Source organism: Lycium ferocissimum, chromosome 5 (genome assembly GCF_029784015.1).
Source record: "Lycium ferocissimum isolate CSIRO_LF1 chromosome 5, AGI_CSIRO_Lferr_CH_V1, whole genome shotgun sequence".
NCBI lineage: Eukaryota > Viridiplantae > Streptophyta > Magnoliopsida > Solanales > Solanaceae > Lycium > Lycium ferocissimum.
In genome coordinates this window covers 7,546,658-7,564,212 of record NC_081346.1, presented here as the reverse complement: position 1 = coordinate 7,564,212, position 17,555 = coordinate 7,546,658, and the positions used below count along the sequence as shown (strand labels likewise).

The 17,555-nt window shown below is 29.3% G+C and overlaps 1 protein-coding gene across 1 annotated transcript; it reads right to left on the bottom strand.

Annotated features, from left to right (window-relative positions):
• Positions 1-158: 158 nt before the first annotated feature.
• LOC132055750 (flavonoid 3'-monooxygenase) lies at positions 159-7,468 on the bottom strand. The gene is made up of 3 exons (XM_059447715.1): positions 6,974-7,468; positions 2,540-2,995; positions 159-1,089 (listed from the first exon to the last, which is right to left on the bottom strand). Exons 1-3 carry the CDS (start codon positions 7,421-7,423, stop codon positions 448-450), a joined length of 1,548 nt encoding a protein of 515 aa, XP_059303698.1. The 5' UTR covers positions 7,424-7,468; the 3' UTR covers positions 159-447.
• Between the last annotated feature and the right edge of the window lie 10,087 nt (positions 7,469-17,555).

Sequence of the window (17,555 nt, the reverse complement as noted above, 5' to 3'; positions counted from 1 at the left end):
CTTACTTCTCGTTTCTACTCTACCATCAGCAAATACAGACAATACTCAATTTGCATAAGCAAAACAGTGACAATACCAAATTTATCGTTGTACATGCTTAATGCAAAAAAGAATTTCAGGTTGATTACAAATTATTTATTGACCATAACAAGAAAAAGAAACACATAACAGCATATTCATTCTGACAAAGTTTTATCTTTCAGTACAAACTAGTTACTAAACTAGAAGCTTAAATGAAATAGAAAGGATATGGAAAATAATTAGGGATTTTTACACTATATAGCCTCTCACCAAAATAATACGCAACAAATGCATATTTTTGTATATTAAGCAGATAGCTTATGTATATAGGCTAGCGGCTGTAATTATTTTCGGCTGAGTGGCCAGATGTGTTAAAAGCCCGACTAATCATACATTCAGCCCACATGTTATCTGTAATTGGCCTGTTCACATGCCGTATACTTGGGCTTCTAAGCGAGGACTTGGGTGCACCGTTAACGGATCAGCCCGTTGTAAGGTCAGCCCAAATGCTTCCTCCATGTTTAGTTTCTCTGGCAATTGTCCACTGGGCAAATTCCAGTTAAATGAATGAATTAAAGTTGCAGTCATCAACTGGACCATTCGTATACCCAAACTCATTCCAGCACATATTCTACGCCCAGCACCAAATGGAATTACTTCAAAGTCATTTCCTTTCACATCAACTTTGGGCTTCTCACCTCCAGGCAAGAACCTTTCAGGCCTAAACTCAAGTGGATCAGCCCATTCATTTGGATCACGAGCAATGGCCCAAACGTTGACGAGCAACGTTGAGCCCTTTGGAATGAAGTAACCGTTGATCTCACAGCTCTCGGATGCAATTCTAGGAAGGGAGAGAGGGGTTGATGGATGAAGCCTAAAGGTTTCCTTAACTATGGCTTCCAAATATGTCAATTGGGCCAGGTCAGATTCCATAACGAGCCGATTCTTTCCAACTACTTTGTCGATCTCTTGTTGGGCTTGGGCCAGTATTCTTGGGTTACGAATAAGCTCAGCAATGGCCCATTCCACTGTGCTAGAGGAAGTGTCTGTGCCAGCTACAAACAAGTTCTGCAGCAATTCACAAAAAAAAATTAAAAAAAATAAAAACAAATTAAGGCCCGTTTGAACATGATTTGTTTTCTTTTTTCAGAAAACATGTTTTAAAATATTGTTTGCTTATCCATTGGAATGATTTTTTGGTCGGTTAGCTACCGACGATGTGGTCAACGAAGAGAATATCAACGGGAACAACATACAAGATTTTCTTGATTACGCATTAAATAAAATTGATGCAGTAACAACGAAACGGTTTCTGGCAGCCAAAATCAATGAATTAAATAACAATCATTAATTCAACAATTAATGATTGCCGCTACATGCACCTAACGGGAAAGGTACCAGATAGGACCAACTACCTATAAATAGAACTTTCACTTGTATACCAAAGGCATCGAATACTTACTGAAAGATAGACTATTCTTAATTACTTTCCACTTATCATTTTTATTATTATTATTGTTACTCTGGTTATCTGATCATTAGGCTCTCACTCATTCTTGACAAAGGAGAAATCTCTTACTACTATTTGTCACAATTGGCATAAGTTTACTTTTTCTCTTTATTAACTTATTCATATTCAATCTTTAATAACTTGCTTGTGTTAATTCAACTATTTCTATCTAATTGCTACCAACTGTAGTTAACCTTATTTAACTTTTAACACAAATTTGACTATTTGGGCTAAGTACGATTTTTGACTCAAACAGCAACATAACTATTTTGACATACATTTTTTTTGGTAACTAAATTTTATTAGTCACAAAGAAAACATTACAATTTTTGACAATATTAATAGGCAATATTGTAAAATTGAGTGAGGTTAGTGGAGCTTAGGTAGTTGACTGAACTAATTAAGTTGCATAGAGTTCTTTTTCTATTGTTTCGTGTTTTGAGAATCCTATCTCTATAGCCAAAGAGCAGGTTGTGTACAAATTCTACTTGGTCAAACACAATCTTTCAATTTTGACAAAAAAAAAAAAAGAGTTATTTTTTGAATTTTACTTAAAAGATAAAGTTTTAAAATTAAGTATGATTTTCTTGAAACTTTGAAGCTTAAAAAATAAAGAGGTCACTTCGCTCTTAATTTCCCCACAAAGTTAAGTTAGTAATTCCATTTTAAAAGGGAGAGCGAGTAGTTTTACTCCATGATGAAACATGGAACTGAGAACAATTATTGATTGCACCTTTCAGATGTATAATTTGAGAGAGTAATTGTTAAGACAATTGAGATGTTTGTTTTACTTTTTTTTTTAGTCCGTTTAAAAAAAAAAAATTTGTCTAACTTTTAAATTTTAACTTTTCACATGATATGTTTAAAATCACAAAATTAAATGATATTTTGATACATTCTAATCTCTTTAATTTAAGAGGACATAATTCAAAAATCTTTTATACTAGTCAAAACCAAACAAACAAAATTAAACTGAAGGAGTAATATGTTAAAGGAAAGGAAGCGTACCAAAAGTAAAGCTTTAATTTCCGTATCAGTAAGCTTTCCTCCATTATCATCATCTTCATTTTTCAAAGAGATCAACGTACTCAACAAATCCCCTTGTTCCTTCTTCGTTTCTCCAAATCTCTTTCCCTTATGCTCTTCAAGTATTGATGTTAAGAACGCGTCGAAACGCACGTGGAGCTTCTTCATCTTTGCAGCTACACCTTGAATGTCTAAACAATCAAGTGCCGGAATAAAATCACCGATGTTGAAAACGCCGGCGAGTACCATCATTTCCACGCACATTGACTTGAATTCCTCGGCTTGTGGATCAATACCGCTACTGCCGTCGGCGAATACTCGCTTCCCTAACATCACTCGCGCAAGTGCATTCGTGGCGCACACGTTCAACAACTGTCCTAATTTGACTGGCGTTTGGCCAGCACTTGCTAGAGCGCGCGTAAGTGTTTTCACTTCATCCTGCAGTTGTAGTTAAGCCAAAGATAATAAGTACGTATACTTTCACCGGATACAAAGTTTAAAAAATAAATAAAGATCTTCTTTTATTTTTTAAATTTATAATCTAAAATAAGTCATATATATTTATATGACTGTAAATCATTAAGAATAAAAAAATTATTTAAATTATTTTTAAATATATATATTTTTTTTAAACAGATTAAAATAAAAAATGCATCATATAAATTACTCCTTCTCGTCACCATAGAAAATAAAATTACCCTAAAATAAATATCACTTTAGAAATTTAAGACAAAATTAACAAAGTTGTCCTCTTCAATTTTGATTAACTCTAAAAACATATCTAACAAATAGTGATAGTTTAATAAATTCTATACCGTATTTATTGATTCTTAATGGGGTGGTTTTTATTAAGGTGGCACAGACACTATTTCGGACTACGCCAACAAAAAGAAAAAATAAGCACTGCAGCTGTAAAGTACAGAGAGCTATCTAAAGAGTCAATTCTTGATCACTGAACTTGTAGAAAAATCTCAATAAAATAATTTTTGAATTTATTTGGACAACAAAATCATTAGATTATGTCCTTATTTTCAATAAAGTAAAATAATCTATTTTTGGACATAAAAACTCCTTAATTCATGTTTAAATTATAAAATCTATCATCTATGCACAATTTTTGGATACTCCAAAATTCTTTAATATTTTGCATGTTTTATTAATAAAATAAAAATATTCAACATAATATTTCAAGCTATAAAATAAAACAATATAATCGTTCAAACTTTAAGTATGCTATAAGGTTTTTTTTTTATTATATCAACTTCTTTTGAACTATATTGATATTTTGCTATTACTCAAAGTCGGAAGCTAAACATTTTACTGAATGTAAGTGCTTGAACATAATTGAAACAGATGAGACGTTATATAAATTCATGATGCATGTAATTATTATTTTTGGTTTATATATATATATATACTTTATAAAAAATGAAAACATTTTTACAATTAGTTGGATATATGCTTTCCAAAAATATAGAATGTTTATGTTAATTGTGTTCCACTTATTTATAAAACTTGAATAAAAATCAAAATATTACAAGTTCATCTCCAAAAAAAATAAAAATAGTAAACGTTTGTTTTGATAATTGAAAATTTTATATATCACGAAAAATTATTTACAATCAGGTAAAAGCCTTATAGTTAAGCTCTATGCTCTGTTCTATTATCATTCATCTGTATCCTTTTATTGTCTACTTAGATATAATTTTGCAATATTTTAATATTTTTTTCGAATTAATATTCACATTTTGAAAATAAAATAGAAATACCAAATGAGTTTTATAATTTAAACATGAGTTAAGGGGTTTTCTATCCAAAAATGAATTGTTTTACTATTTTGAAAATATGGACATAATTTAATGATTTTATTGTTCAAAAAAATTTAAAAGTAACTTTTAGTGAGATTTTCGTACATGTTCAATGACCAATTAAGGAATTTACTCCCTATCTAAAACGTTACCTACGAAGTATTAATTTAAACCTCACCATGAAGCAGTTTTATCCAAAGCCAATTGCTATCGACACTAGAGCGTGCAGTTACCATTTTTGCGAAATTTTTTATCATAAGTGAAGCACAGCCAACAAAAACTGTGTGCGGAGGGCGCTTTTTACTTTTGACGTATGGCTTAGTGGGGCCCACAGATAATTAACACACTTCCACCATTTCTCGTTCATCTAGTTCTCCCTCCTCTGGCTCTCTGCACCTAAATCATCTCGCCAACAACTCTCCTTGGCCTTTCTCTTCGTTCACCTATTGCATCTTTCTTCTTCAGAAATTATTTACTTTTTACTATAAATTACTTGTAATTTTTCTATGATTTAAGAAAAGCAATACCAATATTATTATATGGAAAAACTCACGGGGGCACCCGCTAAGCCCAAGATCCCTCTCACTGTCAAAGAGAAAACTAAAAAAATTAAACCACCACCATTACAGTTATGTGGTTGGCCGTGAATGTTCGGAAGCTGGTTTTCGATCTGGCGAGGTTGTTCTTTAGCAGTGAGTTGGTTTTAGGAGATTCGTGTTTTTTTTATTTTTACTGTTTTAGGTGGTGTTTGGACGATAAATGGTGTGGGTAAATGGGATGGTTATGTGGACTAGTTTTTCTGTGCAGAAATTAAATCAAAACTGGTAGAGAATGGAGGAGATGGCTGAGATGGGGTAGGTGGAATTGTTCTAGTTATTGGGAGCCACAGTCACACTTGTCATTTAAGGAGCCCCTCACACAAGAATTACATGGCATACCTCACACATAGTAAAAAAAATCCATTTTTGCGCTTAATTACAATTGATTTAATTGGGATAAAAAAGAAAGAAGTGAATAAATGGAGAGTAGTGTTGACGTAATAAAAGAGAAAGAAATTTGTTTTTTCTTTTTAAATTTTTGGAGAAAGCTTCAGAAACCTCCTTTAAAATTTTGTCTTTGTAATGCTGTAGTAAATTAGAAATGCCTATGCAGACTGCAGCTATGATTTAAACTTCTGAAGGTGAACAGAAAGATAAAAATATAAATAAATAGATTATTCATCTAAATTATTTTTCTGCACTTGATGTTTAGACCAATCAATATATTTTATCATGGTCAAGTAGTAAAAGAGGCTAAAAAAATGCACATATTATTATTGATTTGGTTTCCAATAAAAAATTCAAATTGACGTTAATATAGAGGAAAATGCTACAAAGTATACAGAAGAACATCAAAATATTATTGATTTGGTTTCCAAAAAAATATTCAAGTGACGTTAATATACGGCAAAAATGCTAGCATCTCCCACGTAACTCTCACAAAATATATGGGGACTTTCATTAAGTCATTTTCCTATCAAAAAATGGAAAATATAGCAGCACCTACTATGCCACATCTAATAAAAGACAGCCACATAAAGTAATCAATGATGCTCATGCATACGCAGTAAATATATCGGAAAGGAAAGAACATGCATCCACTTTCCCAAGTATATCTGGAAAAAAGGGAAGAAAAAGGAACGATGAAAAAGACCCCTTCATACAAATTAACAAGATTTTTTCTCTTAGTATATCCCCCGTACAGGTGATGTTTAGGGCCTCTGTTCCCGTATTTACTTAATTAAATTTAAAATAAAAGAATTTTCAAATTATCAAAAATTTCATTACTTATTTAGTAGGTGTTTGGCCATAGATTCCAAACATTTTTTTAGTCAATTTGGAATTTACGAAGTTAGAGTTGAAAATGGAGTTTTATTTAGTTATACTTTTTATAAACAATATTTGGAATATTGTTAATACTTGAATGTATTTAAATACAACTTTAAAAGTGAAAAATGAGTTGAAAAACAAGTTATAAGTTGATTTTTAAAGAGTTTACATGGCCAAGCACTAATTTTCAAATAAAGTCAGAAACCATCCCCGAAAAAAGTAAATACTACTCCCTCTGTCCCATTTTATATGAGGATATTTGACTGGATCTGAAGTTTAAGAAATAAAGAAAAACTTTTGAAACGTATCTAAAATAAATCATAAAAATCGGTGTGACTACAAATCATTTCATTAAAAATAAAAAGATAAATTTAAAATTAAATTATCACTAAATATAAAAATGTATCATTCTTTCTAGGATCAACTAATAAAATGGAAAGAGTGTCATGCAGATTGAACGGAGGGATGGCCAGATGGGTCCTTAAATTTTATTGCAAGTGAAACTATGGTGCCGTTTGGACATGATTTGAAACGATGATTTCAAATCATGTCTTTTTGAATAATTTGCGATTTCATCTTATAATTTAAAATCATGAGATGAAATTGCATGTTCAAATACTGATTTCAAAACATAGTTTCAAATCACATGTCCAAACTCCTACTATGTCACATCAATTCAACAATTGCAGTAGTACAATATAAAACTTGGCAGGTGTAAGTGTAAAATAGAAAATACAAACCTGGCGAACATGGCGGAAATCATCTAAAGCCTTGGCAGAAAAAAGATGAACAGAACAAATTTTCCTAAGCATACGCCACCTAGGTCCATAAGGTGCAAAAACAAGATCATGGTAATTATAAGCCAAGTGCTTAGCGCCAGAGTTCGGTGGGCGGCTCGAGAAGTTAGCGTCATGAGTTTTCAAGAACTGAGCCGCCACTGAACCCGAAGCTGCAACCACCACGTCCACAAAACCCATCTTAAGGTGCATGAGTGGTCCGTAAGTTCGAGCCATGGCTGCAGTTGATTGGTGCGGCTTGGGACCTAGATGGACTATGTTTCCGATTATTGGCCATGGTTTTGGACCTGGTGGTAGTGGCAATGGATGACGTTTACGGAAAAATAAACTGAGAATGAAATGTAGAAGAAAAGAGAAAAGGATAGTGTATAGAATTAGAAAAAAGATTGCCATTTGGTGATGTGTATAATGTAAGAAGGAAAAGTTTGACAAAAATATTAGTTTACACAGACTATAAATAGAGATAAAAAGGGTCCACACTTAAACAAGTTATTACTAGCTTTTAGTAGTTGAAATCTAAAGTGAGAAAACATACCGTCAAATTTCTCTACCGTCATTCTTTATAATAATATTTTATTACAGGCTTAGTCGTTTTTTTTATTTTTTTATGTTATGTTATGTTATATGTTTTTCATAATAATATTTTGCTATAGCCGTAAAAAAATATCTGGACAAAAGACTTTGCATAGCAAAGTTGATTGTATCACTAAATTAAATATAGTTAAAATAATAAATGTGTGTAAAAAGAACACATGTTTCACATTTATTAGTTAGATAATATTATTGAAGTGTATGGCCATCTAAAGGTATTGGTCAAGGTCTGGGTGCTCAGCCTCTGACTATTACATTAAGAATTTTCATATGCTTGCCCCAAAAAAGAATCAAAAAAGGAATCAAACTTGCACGTGAAGGGCGTAATATAATTAAGTAAATTAAATTGTTTCTTTTAAATAGAATTTATATTTTTAGATGTGATAATCACATACTTTAGCATATATTGACATCAAGTGCAACTAAGTTTTTAGTGTAATGATATAGTTTAATTTGTTTTATTTTTTTTTCCAGCACGAGGGTGGTAGTTGCAGTGAGTGTATTTTTGACGGTTTGGTCAGTGAATACGGCATTTCTGCCAACACTGTCTTTGCTAAATTAGGTTATATTATTCTTTTGGGAAACTCAAGTGATGAAATATTTGGTCATTGTTAGATTGGAAACTCGAATTTGGTTTTATGCTGACCAACTCCTGTGACAAAATTAGGAATAAGAAAGAGGAGAACGAAAAAATAAGTTCCTATTATATTTTTTTGCACTCTTGTTTCTTTGGGACATTGACAATTATGCTAAATAGTGTATTCGCTCGCCTATCTCGATGGAAAAACAAATAATGAAGGGCAAAGTTCTCCTCTCTCTTTTTTTTTTTTTTTTTCTCTCTCTCATCGGATGTTCGATATTTGCTTTGGAGCCAACTAATTCAGATTCACATCATGTAGGGTCCATTCAAGGATGGGCTCCTTACCAAGAAGTTTTCCATACCCAGATCTCGAACCCTCTGCATTGGTTAAGGAGGAGGAGCCTTCTCCATTGAGTTCTCCTGTTTTTCTTCTTTGACAAGAGATGAATTAGTTTTTACTTCTTAAAATTGAGAAAGTTAAGTTTATTTTTATCTGAAGCATTAAACCACCCATTTATAATGCTACTAATAATACCTACGGTAGTGATAAAATTAAGGGGGAAATGACGAAACAGACGAGAATCTTACAATGTGTCCTTTGTCTCAAACTAATGTATGGATTCTTTGAATGTTTTAAAAATCCATTTGGGTCGATTTGATTATTAATTATGTAACAGATAAGAAAAGTTGCGTGCAATTCACTTCCATTTTCCTTAGTAAAAATCTTTATATACTCCCTCCGTTCACTTTTACTTGTTCAGTATTTCAAAAATAGATTTTCACTTTTAATTGTCACTTTTAACATATCAAGAGAAGATAATTTTATTTTTCTTATTTTACCCATAGTATTAATTACTCACTTCAAATCATTTTTCAAATCCAATTCAAACTATGCACTAATTAATATGAGCACATTATATTGATAAATTATGCACTTTATTTATTATTTCTTAAATAACATAAAAAGTTTAAAGTAGACAAGCAAAAGTGAACGGAGGGAGTACATATTTACGAGTAAATGTCTTGGAAAACAGCATGTCTTTAAAAACATGTTGCCCATAATAAATTTGTGGTGAAAAGTCAAAATTTAATAAATGCTTATTAGCTAAATCGGTTACGTTGCTTGGTGACAGATAAAACACGAAACAATGACAGCCACGGCAAATTGCTTTGAACTATATTATTACTTTATTTACTACTATATAGAAACGACGTCTCTATATAGTTCTCGTCGTCAGTCCCTAAATTGCAAAAAAAAAAAAAAAAAAAAAAAAAAAAAAAAAAGTGGGCCCCAATCTTCTTTAAAAATTGTAGAAAAATTATGAAAAAAAAAATTAAGATGGGATTCAATCTTCTATAATACTAGAAATAAAAAAAACAAATTTAAGGTGAGGCCCATTCTTCTATAATAGTAGAGATTAAAAAAAAATTAAGGTGGAATCCGCGAGGAGAATTAAAAGACAATTGCAAAAAAAAAAAAAAAGTATTAAGGTGGGGATGTGAAGAAGTAGGATACAATTTCTAGGACAAAAATTAAGGTGGGGTCCAAATTAAAAAATAGTAGTTCTTCGTTTAAATGGAAAATCGAATTTCTACTTTGTTTCGTTTTAAACATGTAAAATTAATTTAATAATTTGAACAATTTGAACTAATGTAAATTTGATTTAAATTTAGAATTATCCAAATCAAAATTTGATAAAAAATAATAATAAGTATTGTTTATGTCCAATCTACATACATATTAACAATAAAATATTTTGCACTTTAAATTAATCGAATTAAAATTCAAGTTATCAATTGATGCTTAAATATTGCTATTATTTTGTCTCAAAGATGAAAATAGTTTCTTTTTAAACAAGTCTTCTCTTTTAAAAGGTATTAATAATTTTTTGCAAACTTTGTATTCGTAGCAAACATTAATATAATAAAGTTTTGGATACGGAGCACAAATCACAGTGTTATATTAATCATGTTTTGAACATACAACTTATTAGTAATATAAGTAAAAAGATTGAACAAATTTTGAAATAAAAGAAAAATATACGGGTCAAAAAATTAATTTGATATGTAACTATATAACATAAACTTTAGTAGAATTTAAAATAAATTTTAAAGAAAATACATTTATGATATGAGACTATACAATAATATTTTCACTGAATTGATATAAATGATAAAAAATACTTATTAACAGCATATCATTGTAATCATGAAAGAAGAACAGAAGCAAATATTGTATCATGCTAATAACTTTTCTGCTATCTGTCGAGATAAATTACACATTTGAATTATGCGCTAAACTTTCTAATTTTTATTTGTGAACGGTAAATAAGAAATGATTGATCTTCAGGAGATTAATATATAATGACTCACGGTTGTTGTATAAAATACAATTCAATCTAAGAAGCAAATATATATCTTTGCAAACCTAATAAATTTATAGCATTAAGCGATAGTAAAAAAACAGATAGAGTGTTAGATTCTTAGTGCTTTACAACTTAAGAAATGAATGTTCTCATAATTAAAAAATAATTAGTTGTGTTACTTTATTAAATAATAGAAACTCACGTTTCTATATAGTAGCAATAAAGTAAATTTAAAATTAAAAAAAAATTAAGGTGGGGCCCACTCTTCTATAATAGTAGAGAAATTTTAAAAAAAAATCAAGTTGGGGCTCACTTTTCTGTAATAGTACAAATAAAAAAATTGAAGGTGGGGCCAACTCTTTCATAATAGTAGAAATAAAAAAAATTAAGGTGGGATCCACGTAAAGAATTAGAAGACAATTGTAAAAAAAATAAAAAAATAAAGGTGCGGTCCATGTGAAGAAGAAAAAAAGTAGGACATTTAAATAATGATAATAAGTTCAGAAAATAAGAACGTACGCTTAGAGAAATTCAGGAAAAAAAGAAATAACGATTTAAATTAAACACAAAACCGTTAAAGAAGTCATAAAACCAAAAGATTTAAAACTTATACCTTTGGGTATAAATTTAGACACATTACGTCTCACACAAATAATGAAGAATAACATCGAGAAAACGAAATATAAATGGTCAAGAAACATATTTGGCCACGTGTTACTTTTAAACTCCTTTTACTTTTTACTATTTTATCATGCTCACAAAATTCCACTTAATAGACAAATAACATTTGTGTATATGTATTAATGTTCATCTATATATATGCATCGACAGTGCAAATTTAGGTATGTTTATTAGCAATATAAAATATATATATATATATATATACTATCACTATCCAATACATAAATTACAATTGCACACAACTACATACACATAGATACACTATATAATCTAAAGTGTTGGGCCCATGCGCACCACGGCCATACGCCATCTAGTATACATAGACTCGTGAATCCTGTGCGTAATTTAACATTTGGTCATTTTTTCACCAAAATCACTTAATTATGTTTTCTAACACAAAAATCACATAATATTGTTCTTACTGAAAAAAGTCACATATAGCGAAAAATCAAACTTCCTGTGGGTGATTATTTTTTACTGTTTCATTTATTTTTAAATTTTCTATTATCTTATTTATTTTAAATTCAATAAATACAAATTCAATTAAAAAAATCAACAGGACTCAATCCAAAACTCATATTCGACCGGCAATTATCTATTACACCTTTTTTTTTTTTTTAAAAAAAGCCTAATAAATACAAACTCAATTAGAAAGAACCGATCCAACCCGACCAGACCAAAAATTCATATGCAAGAATTAAAATACTATATGGAAAACATATATCTTATATATTTTTTTTGTTTAGTATAAATATTGAGTGTGAATAATTTATTTATTTTTTGTTTTGAATTGTGGTAGCTGGTGTGCTTTGAAAATTATAAAATGACATAATAGGTTGTCAACCAGTAGTATATTACATGTGTTTGTGATGTGTCGACTCTCAAAATTCATATGCAGAAACTAAAATACTCTTATTCTTATTCAAAGATTTGATGTATAAGAAGCATATCATATGCTATATCAATTATTTTTGCCAGTAAAATATAAAATCACATCCTTCCCTCATCTGAAAAGAATAAAAATATATTATTATTATTATTATTATTATTATTTTTAATTAGAGACTCCAAAATTTCACCCGATCAGTCATTGCAGTTCAAATCCTTCTTTAAATTATTATTTACTTTAAAGTAAGTATCCGCTGGGGAACAAAAATATAAAGTTCTTATAATTTGATTTACAATAAGGAATATAAAAGGCTGGAGTAAGAAACAGAATTTTGAGGACTAATAGTTGCTACTACTCGCACGGAAGTAATAATTTTTAATAATTTTTTCAGATTCATTGACCATTTTAATATTGTAATTTCAGCATATGATTTTTGGTGGGGTTGGGTTGGCGGTTCCTTTTAATTGAATTTGTTTTATTAGATTTTTTTTTTTTTTAAAAAAAAAAAGAGTAATAGATTGTTATCGGTCGGATATGAGTTTTGGATTGAGTCGGATTGGATTTTTAAATTGAATTTGTATTTACTAAATTAAAGACAAATAAAAAAGTTAAAAATAAATAAAATACTAACAAATTATCACCCACCGGAAATTGAATTTTCCGGCATATGTGACTTTTGTATTAATAAGGACAAAATTATGTGCTTTTTGTATTAAAAACATATTAAGCTACTTTGGTGAAGAAGAAAAAAAGTCATATTGGTATGTCCATGTGTGAAATTTACCCGCAGAAAAGACAAAGAAAAGTTATTTTCAGCTTACAGCTCATTGAATATATGTGTTCTTTTTGCTACTGTGGCAGTTCTGTTAGTAATTTAGTATCACTAACTATGTCACAGCTCATTGAATTAAAATGGTTAATTAATCAAGCAAATTATTGAAAAAGTATGGACTTGATAGAACCTAGAGCCTGTTTGGATGGGCTTATGCCTATATTATAAGCTAAAAAAAATAAGATGGGGTAGTCTAACTTATTTTTTTTGGGCGCTTATAAATTGCTTTTCAACATTTATGTTCGCTTTTTGATAAGTTAAGTCAAATGGCTCAATTATTTTTTTGAGCTTATTTTAAGACAAAAATAATTGTTTGGCCACCAAACACTCAAAAAAAATTTCCAAAAAAAAAAACTTATAAAGAACTTATAAGCCAATCCAAACGGGCTCCTAGCTACTTGCTGCCAAACTAATACTATGATATACATAGTTAAAGTATTACGTGATTTTTTTCAATCTTTTTAATTTTGATGGATAGAATTATTTAATATTTCTGCAGCGAGCTAGAAGTAGCATATATTCATAAAATTAATCGAGACCTGTTCGAATACAACAATTATTAAAAAAAAAAAAAAAAGGAATCATCTGGTCCTGAGTCTGTGCACCTTATAATTATTGGAATCTGAAATATACGAAAGTGCAATTTGCATGAACCACATATTCTACCAACTTACTTTGTGCCATTTTTAAACAAACACGGGGCAGGCGGGGTAGTTGCAATAATATTTCGACAACACGTTCAATCAATTCGAGCTGTTGCCCTACGTGTAGTCTTCTAATTCGAAGAAATTATTAATTTTTAATTTCTCGTCCTTCCTAGTATAATTTTCAAACGGGATAAGGCACCATTACCCCCCGAACTATACTCCGACTTTTATTTTTCGACACACCTTACCTTTCGCAGGCCCTATTACCCCCCTAAATTTATTTAAAACTAATAATTACCCCTTAAACGCCGATGTAGCAAAGAGAGTGTTTCACTCTCTTTGAGAGAGAGTAAACATAAAAAAGGAAAACTTATTTTTTTTCTTAAAAATCTGCATTTTCTTAAAAATTTGAAAATAAATCTAGTCTTCCACATTTAGTTTTAAAAAAAACGGGTTTTCCACATGTTAAGAAAATAATTAATTTTTTCAAAATTTTATAAAAATTCGATTTTTTTTCACATTTTGGCAAGAAAAACATTTTTCCGATTTTATTTGAAAAATAAAAGTGTCCTAAGAAAATGAAATCAAGATTTTTTAAGACATTTTAAAAAAATAATCAAGTTTTCCATATTTTTAACAAATCCATTTTTCCATATTTAAAAAAAAAATCATTTTTCAGTTTTTTTTTCTTTTTCAAAAAAACGGGTTTTGAAAAAAAACAAATTTTCAATTTTTTTTTTAAAAAGGGTTTTAAAAATCCTTTTTTTAAAAGAAAATTCAGTTTTTTAATCCATGTTTTTAGTTTTTTTTTTTTAAATGGGTTTAAAAAAAATCAAATTTTCAAATTAAAAAAAAAAAGACGGGTTTTAAAACTCATTTTTTTTTAATGAAAATTCAGTTTTTTATTTTTATTTTTAAAAAAATTGACACGTAAAAAATTGAAAAAATTAAAAAAAAAAAAAAAAAAACAAATAAATATACATGTGGCAAGGAGACTATATGTCATTCTCCCATATGAGAGTGGACATCCGCGTTTAGGGAGGTAATTATTTCGCTTTAAATAAGTTTAGGGGGTAATAGGACCCTGGGAAAGGTAAAAGGTGTGTCATGAAGCAAATTCGATAGTTCGGGGGAATCGATGCCTTATCCCATTTTCAAACAGTAAAAGATGATCATCAGCATAAACGTCATTACGTTTTAATTTAGATATTAATTATAAGGACACAAGTTTTGGTTATTTAATTTGTCGTTATTCTTACTGACATGCGTGTCTTTCCAGCAGCAACATAATGTTATATTTCAGTCCAGTCACTTCCAGACGGATAACCTCATTAATAAGTTATCGCTCTCATTGGTTAAAACCCAAATCACATTAATATATTTTACTGAAGATTTCACGAACCAAAACTTAGGGTCTGTTTGGAAAGCCACCTGGTAATTGGATAATTACACAACCTAATAATTACACAGTATTATAATTACAACGATATATTTATTTGTCATAATATAATTACGGTATAATTATAAGCGTGTTATTTGGTTGCACAAGTGTAATTACACAGTTAGTTAATTTAAAAATAAAATTTAATTATAAAATATTTAAAATTAATATTTAAAAAATATGTGTGTTTATAAATGATATTGAATTAGTTATCTAATAACACAATGTTTCTTGAAAATATATTAATTAATAATCATATATTTGTAACTAATATTGTAAAAAAAAAAATTGATATATATTTTTCAAATTAATAATATTTTTATTTTAATTAATTATAAAACTTAAAGTAGACTTTTTTTGTGAGAACGTCATGGATTGTATATTTGACAAAAAAAAAAAATTATAAATATAATGCCATAATATTATTCAAATGTTTGACAAATAAAAAAAAAAAATTCCATCAACTGTAAATGAAAAATAAACAGCATGCAATGTGAAATAACAAGTCAATAGTACTAAAGTAAATAACTTAAAATAAAAAATATAACCTATATTCAAAATCCGTAAGAAAAAGTTTAACATAATACTTTTATGTCAAATTCCAACATAACATAAGTAAGTTCCAACGTAACATAAGTAAATAATTCAAAGAAAAGGAAAATACAAGTCTATAACCTCATTCACAACCTAATTATACTTTAATGACGCCACTCATTATATCTCAAGTTTGTTAATGACTCATTTTTCTAATATTAAGAGGTGTAGTATCAAAAAATTAGAATAATAGCACGACCATGCTTAATGAATAAAATTAAAAAATATGAATAACTACATGGAACCACAAGAAGTAAAGGTTGGGAATGAGAAGAACTAAAATGAAAGATAAATAATATAAAAATAAAAATATATTTTAAAAAATAAAAATAATAGACATAAAAAATAAAAAGAAATTAAAATAAAACAAAAAAAAAAGAAACTAAAAAGTAACCCTGTAATTACTCAATTCTCAACGCCCCCCCCCCCCCCCCCTTTCCCACCCCTAAGAGAATTGGAGAGTGTAATTACACCCTCTTAATTACACCCAATTCCCACCTAATTGTGTAATTACTTGGTCAAATAAACAGGTCAAATTGTATAATTACATCCAATTCCAATTACCTGGGTGGCTTTCCAAACGGGCCCTTATAGTCTGTTTAGCCAAACTTCTAAAATAAATTTATTTTGTTACTTTTCCAAAAGTGCTTTTTAAAAAAGTACTTTTGATGAAAAACAGTTTGTGTTTGGCCAATTAATTAGAAAAACACTTTTTAGCAACAATTAGTGTTTGATCGCGCTTTTAAAAAGTGCTTCTAAGTATATTTTTTTCAAAAGTACTTTTAAAAAAAGTGTTTTTGAACAAAACTATTTCTTTTAGCTTATGGAAAACAGTTTTGCTACACTCCAGAAACACTTATTTTTCCCAAACCCTTACTTTTTAAAAATAAATACTTATTCGAATAAATAAACTTCTGAGCAAAAATAAGTTTGGCCAAACAACTATTACAATAGTGGAAGATTTGTTAAATCGATATTGTGATGGCGTCATCGAGTACTATATATGTTGTGGTAAAATTTTAAGTAGCCCAGTGTTTATGTCATACTAACAATCCCAACCAAACAACTTCTTGGGGTAGGGAGGGCATCAAAGCTTGCCCAAGAAAGTTTCCAGATTGATTAGAATAAGTACCCGTTTAGCCATAAATATCAAAAACTTTTTCACTTTTTTTGGAATTTTTGAAGTTGGAGTTGAAATTGGAGTTGTGTTTAGCCATAATTTTTGAAATTATAGTTTTTTGTGAAATGTAGTGTAAAAAAATGAAAAAAGTGAAAAAAATTTAAAAAATAAAATTTTCTTGTTTTTAGTATTCCGAAATACAACTCCAGAAAAAAGTGAATAATTTTTATGGCCAAACGCCCACTAATAATTGTCATATATGTACTCCTTCCATTTGCAAATTAGTTTTTGAGATTTTTTTTCGATAAAAAATAAGTGAATTTTTCAAAATTCAGATATTATTAATTAATCTTTTTAAAAGTTGCCCCTTTTTTAATACTCGTAGTTTTTCGAAATTTCACCACTCACTGTTTCAACCTTTTAAGGAAAGTTTGAGAAAAGACAAAGGATAATTTAATCAAATGACCATCAGATTAATGCTATTGATTAGATTTTCATTAGTGTGTCACACCCCGAAAATTTATTTATTTTGGAATGGAGGGAGTATATGCATATAAACTTGTACTCCATTACTTAAACGTACTTAATTAATTTAACATTTATTTACGAGGCATTATGGGGGGATTTAGGTGGGCTTTTGTTCACCTGAACACCCTTGACAAAAAATTACACTGTATATATATGATAGATTTTTTTTTATTTATGTACATATATAAATTTTGAATACCCTAAATAAATGCAAAAGGTTAGCTCAGGTGATCTAAAGTGTTCAAAATTTACCCTA